The 6,000-nt window shown below is 38.8% G+C and overlaps 1 protein-coding gene across 2 annotated transcripts in view; it reads left to right on the forward strand.

Annotated features, from left to right (window-relative positions):
- fhl1b (four and a half LIM domains 1b) overlaps nucleotides 1-4,156 on the forward strand; it is a 30,696-nt gene extending 26,540 nt beyond the window's left edge. For both annotated transcript variants that reach the window (XM_007259404.4, XM_007259405.4), the window contains exons 5-6: nucleotides 2,210-2,396; nucleotides 3,071-4,156. In XM_007259404.4, the coding sequence (XP_007259466.2) occupies nucleotides 2,210-2,396; nucleotides 3,071-3,225 (342 nt within the window). In that variant the 3' untranslated portion in view covers nucleotides 3,226-4,156. The remainder of the gene's footprint in view (nucleotides 1-2,209; nucleotides 2,397-3,070) is intronic.
- The last annotated feature ends 1,844 nt before the right edge of the window (nucleotides 4,157-6,000 follow it).

Genomic DNA, 6,000 nt, shown 5'->3' on the forward strand with positions numbered 1-6,000 from the left:
GTTTTGTGTTCCGTGGTCCCTGAATCCAGGTCTGTTTTGATATCTTAGTTAGTTTTCAAAGTTTGTTAAGTATATGTTTCTAGTGTTATTATAGTTATTCTGTGTTTTATTTATTAAGTTACACCTAGTTTTGTTCATAGTTTTCTTAGTTCTGAGTTTTTTGCGTTACCCGCGTTTTGTTTACTGTTTTGATTTATCTTGTTTGTTTAATAAATATATACTTTATCACTATATTCTGCACTTACGTCCATCCCCTTACTTACGTATCAATTATACAGTGCATCCGGAAAGTATTCACACCGCTCACTTTTTCCACATTTTGTTACGTTACAGCCTTATTCCAAATTGTATTATATTAATCTCTTTCCTCAACAATCTACGCAAAATACCCCATTATGACCATGTAAAAAAGTTTTCGTGAGAGTTCTGAAAATGTATTAAAATAAAAAAACTAAGAAATTACATTTACATAAGTATTCACAGCCTTCGCCATGAAGCTCAAAATTGAGCTCAGATGCATCCTGTTTCCACTGATCATCCTTGAGAGGTTTCTACAGCTTAAACAGAGTCCACCTGTGGTAAATCCAGTTGATTGGACATGATTTGGAAAGGCACACACCTGTCTATATAAGGTCTCACAGTTGACTGCATTTCAGGGCGCAAATGGAAGATATTTTGGAACCACCAGGACTCTTCCTAGAGCTGGCCGGTCAGGGAGGTGACCAAGAAACCGATGGTCACTCTGTCAGAGCTCCAGTGTTCCTTCGTGGAGAGAGGAGAACCTTGCAGAAGGACAACCATCTCTGCAGCAATCCACCAATCAGGGCAATCTGCCTGTATGGCAGAGTGCCTACTCCTTAGTAAAAGGCACAAGGCAGCCCGTCTGAAATTTGTCAAACGGCACCTGAAGGACTCTCAGACCATAAGAAACAAAATTCTCTGCTCTGATGAGACAAAGATTTAACTCTTTTGTGAATGCCAGGCATGTTTAGAGGAAACCAGGCACTGCTCATCACGAGGCCAATACTATCCCTACAGTCAAGCATGGAAGTGGCAGCATCATGCTATGGGAATGTTTTTCAGCAGCAGGAACTGGCAGACTAGTCAGGATAGAGGAACAGATGAATGCAGCAATGTACAGAGACATCCTGGATGAAAACCTGCTCCAGAGCGCTCATGACCTCAGACTGGGGTTCATTTTTCAGCAGGACAACGATCCGAAGCACACAGCCAAGATCTCAAAGGAGTGGCTTCAGGACCACTCTGTGAATGTCCTGGAGTGGCCCAGCCAGAGCCCAGACTTGAGGAGAGATCTGAAAATGGCTGTGCACAGACGTCTCCCATCCAACCTGATGGAGCTTCAGAGGTACTGCAAAGAAGAATGGGCAAAACTGCCTAAAGAGGGGTGTGCCAAGCTTGTGGCATCATATTCAAAAAGACTTGAGGCTGTAGTTGCTGCCAAAGGTGGTTTTACAAAGTATTGAAAGACATGAAAAGGCTAAAAGGCATTTAAATTACACTAACTAATTGACAACGGATTCTTTAAATAAATGTTTTTTTTTTCACCTCAAATATGCTAAAAACAAGTGCCACATAAAAAGAGAAAATAAGAGTAAATAAAAAGTGCAGTTTGAGTTTTACTTTTTATTTTTTTATAAATCTTAGCTGAAACAGTGTTAGGTCTTTTACCCGTGTAAAGGAGCTGATTGGTCAGTTGTGGGTAGTGTGAGAGTGTCTGCTCTATAGATCATTGTTTAATAGTGATGCTTCACCATAGCTCGCCATCTGAATGAGCTCTCTCCTTATCTCACACCACCCTCAAATCTGCACAGGTCTGATTGGCTGAGAAATATCTTTTGGGATATTTACACACATGCAGATGGTCTGATTTTTTTGCACCGTGAAGACCCTATTGTAAAGGCTAATAAAGTTATGCTGCCTAAAATAAAATTAAATAGTTCTTAATAGTTCACCAGCTACTATAGTTACTAAATAGCTCCTTTTATGTACCTTCTGTCATGTGTTACCCTTCTCTGTGCTCCTGCCGCATGGCAAAGTGGTGGGGGAGTCGGGTTTACTGAGGAAAGAGAGAAAATACAATATTTTTCCAGCCCTAATGTCCCATGGAACTCTGCACTGACCTGTGGGATGCACATGTGGTGTCTTTATATTGTGTCATGTGTTCACGTCTCTGCGTGTGTGCGTGCAGGCCATTACCTCTGGTGGGGTGAATTATCAGGACCAGCCGTGGCACTCTGCATGTTTTGTGTGTGCTTCATGCCAGAAGCCGCTGGCCGGGACTCGTTTCACCTCACATGAAGACCGGGTTTACTGTGTGGACTGTTATAAAAACAGCGTAGCCAAAAAGTGCTCTGCCTGCCAGAACCCCATCACTGGTGAGTTCCACATAAACTCCTCTAACTCACGGTTTGCTATGAACACAGACTGACAGTCAACTAACATTTCAATAATATGAAATGTTAGTTTACTGGATAATATTCTTACTTGTGATTGATTGTCAGCATTAAGGTGAATGGGAAAATGGGTGCATTATTTTTGTCACTTGAAACGAATTATATTAACAAATTAAAAAAATATCATGTCCTACATTGCCCCTCTTCTGAGCTCCAATTCTAGTAACTGAGATAGATAAGTGAACCAATCATTCATAATTCATTTTAACTTCAAACTCTTTTTATCCCTTACAATTAAACATACTGTTTTTGTTACTGTCCCTTTAACAATGCTATATGTAAATTACCTCTGTTATAACTCAATTCAAATAGAATTTTGTTGAAGAACAGTCTTTCCAACAATGTACATGCTAAAATAATGTAAACTAAATGCTTATTTGGGACACCACAAAATATACATTTTAAACTGTCTGTTTTTGTAACAGGACACACCTTTAAACATGTTCTGTATCACACTCTTTTATTTTAAAGAACTGAGAAAATCATTTTTTCATGATATGGGCACTTTAAAAGTACTACATTTCTGACAGGCCTGATCCTGAGTACTGCACTAATGTTCTGCTTTGTGTTCACTTTGTCTTTCACTCTCCATGCAGGGTTTGGAAAAGCCACTAATGTGGTGAACTATGAGGGAGGCACTTGGCATGATTACTGCTTCAACTGCCGGAAGTGTTCTCTGAACCTGTCTGACAAGCGCTTCGTCTCCAAGAATGGAGACGTGTACTGCAGTGACTGCTCCAAAAAAGTCTAGATTCCATAGCTGGGCCAGAGTGGGAAAAACTACCAGTAACAGAGTTTGATCAGAATAACAGACGACTAGCAGCACTACATTAAATGCAGACCTGCTCTTAGTGTCTTACTGTAGAACAGTGCTTACCCTACAAGATAATTTTACGCTTCTTCAGTATCAAATATAATCATTACCCATAGTGTCATGGATCTGTAAAAAAAATATTTTTATCTTTTCCCCCCGAAAACACTGCATTTAAAGGGGATTATGCAGAGAGGGCTTCATTGTACAAATTGATTTTGGAGATGAATGAAACCAGTAATTTTATTTACTATCACAGTCCAGCAGTGGATCTTATATGCAATGATGTGATGACAAAACCTTCTTTAGACTATTTTATGCTGTACAACACCCTGCATGTCTACATACAGAGTTTTACTTGTATATGATTTAAAAAACACATCCACCTCTCAAAACTATAGCGTCTCAGGTATCAGGCAGTGTAAAAACTTTGAGGGAACTTTAATATTCAATGTCTTGATTCCATTCGCTACCACTACTATGATCTGTTCTGACTTGGTACGTTTCTATAGAGTGGTGCATTCTACACCATTTTCATTATGTAGGTAAAGGGATTGATTTAGCCTTTAAATGATTTAAATGTGCACATCTTAACAGTCATTTCCAGCAGTGTTTTATGACATTTTTTGTGTCTTAATGAGCTTTAACATGTACCTTAAATGTGTAATAATGCTTATATATGCCTATACAGTATAAATGGACTAGATCGCTATATGTATTTTAATGTGCATCAGTAACATTTAGTAAACATTTCATAAACGTGATTCATGTAAAACCCAATAACTTCTTGGCCTTTGTAATCACTGCTTCATTTGAATGGTGTGATTTTGTGCAGCAGAAGCAAAATCAAAATAAAGTGGATTCAGAAACAGTGCTGTTTTCTTTTGTAGACTTATTTAAGGCTTTACAACAGCGCCATCTGCTGGATTACTAAAAACGAATACAGCATAATATTGCATTATAGTGTTTTGTGGAGTCATCGGTGTATTCTCATATTAGAATTGAGTTTTTTTTTCCCAAGTCACTTGCCTCCATTATTAATACCATTTCTCGTCAAGTTTGTGCAAGTGAATGTGTACACTTATTGATTGCTTTATTCATCGAAATGTACAGTGGCCCAGAAAGGCACATCACAACAACATTTACAAAGCAAACAAAAAGGTGACAACGCAGCTACACTAAGAAAATGCAGTCCTAAAATGCTTTATTGAAAAATGTGCCTTAATGAACTAAAACTACAATACAGAAACCCAAAACGTCTCTCATTTATTTCACTGCATAAGAAGCTTGATCAGAATCTTCATAAGATAAACAAACCACTACACTATGATCCGCATTACTAACCCGCTGTAAAATCCAGAGTTTGATGGTCTAGCTGGTCTTTCAGTGGTTGGACAGTTTGATTAGAACTGTTGTAGAAAAGAAAATGAAAGGTGGGTCAACACCCACCTCTCATCCGGGGTACAACTCCCCTGCGTGTTCGTTTGATAGAGAGAGTCAGACAGGTGGAGTGAAGTTGAAAGCAAACCAAGTATTTATTACAAAGTACTGGATCCAGGAGAACATACAAAACCAATTATTAGCTGTCTCAGTATAAGTTCTGACCCCCCCTCTAATCTGACTCCATGTTTATACCCCAAATGACGTGAAACCTGTTGATGAGGCGTTACTAAAATCATCTCATGTTAGCATGCGTAATTTCACGTGTTAGTACTCAAGTTTCACAGGTCTGACCGGACCACTAGTGTTTGGCCTTGACTGTATCCAGCCGGACAGTGTGGTATTGTTTTAAGAATTGACTGGGTCCAGTCAGACAGTGTGATATTGTTTCAGTAATTAGACAGTGCCGCCCTCCCTATGTGCGCATGTCCTCATCCCGCTTTGGTAGGTGAAGAACTTTGCACGCACAGAGAGAGAAAGGCCGCACTGTTCGTCCCGAAGTCTCCTTTGTATCAATTCAGTTCGTACAGAGTGCACTAGCTGATGATTGATGGCCGTTAGTCAGAAACATGCAGTGAACGAAATGCTTCAAGCATAAGCTACACACGTCACACAATGGATTCCATATATGTTACTGTGTTAGTAGCGCGTGGTTAGTCCGCCATATAATAGGTCCTATGTGTTAGTATACGCCTTATGTATCATGTGGGTTAATTTGTCATAATAAGGCCGGTGTTAGTCACATGCCTGATCAAACAATGTTTTACTATATATGTAAAGAATATATTGTGATTATTGGTTAATCTTCTATATAAATGCGTGTAAAATACACTGTGAGTAATAAAAATGATCAAATACAATGTGAGTATTGGTTATGCATATAAAATACAAGGTTTCACACAATGATTATGTAATTATAGATACTAAGATGAGTAATCATAATTGAAAGATATTTGTCAATACACTCAAGGTAAAATAAACAGTTACTCTTCAGAACTCAGTTTGAATAGTAATACTAGTACATAAGAATAAAAACACTCAGAACAGCCATTTGCTTCTGTAATTAAACAAGCTGTCTCAGGTACACTGATAAAGCATAATACAGCGTTTAAAGCCTGGTTCTGGAGAAACACTGTGCTGCTTGTTTTAGTGTTTTCCAGCTGTCTCAGCGAGGGCAGTTAGTTCATTAGTTTGATCAGCTGTGCTGTAATATGCTAAAAATATACCACCGGAGTGTAACATTAAAGCGAGTCCGCTTGCGTTCTGAGCCGCTGT

This window comes from Astyanax mexicanus, chromosome 20 (genome assembly GCF_023375975.1).
Source record: "Astyanax mexicanus isolate ESR-SI-001 chromosome 20, AstMex3_surface, whole genome shotgun sequence".
Taxonomy (NCBI): Eukaryota; Metazoa; Chordata; class Actinopteri; order Characiformes; family Acestrorhamphidae; genus Astyanax; species Astyanax mexicanus.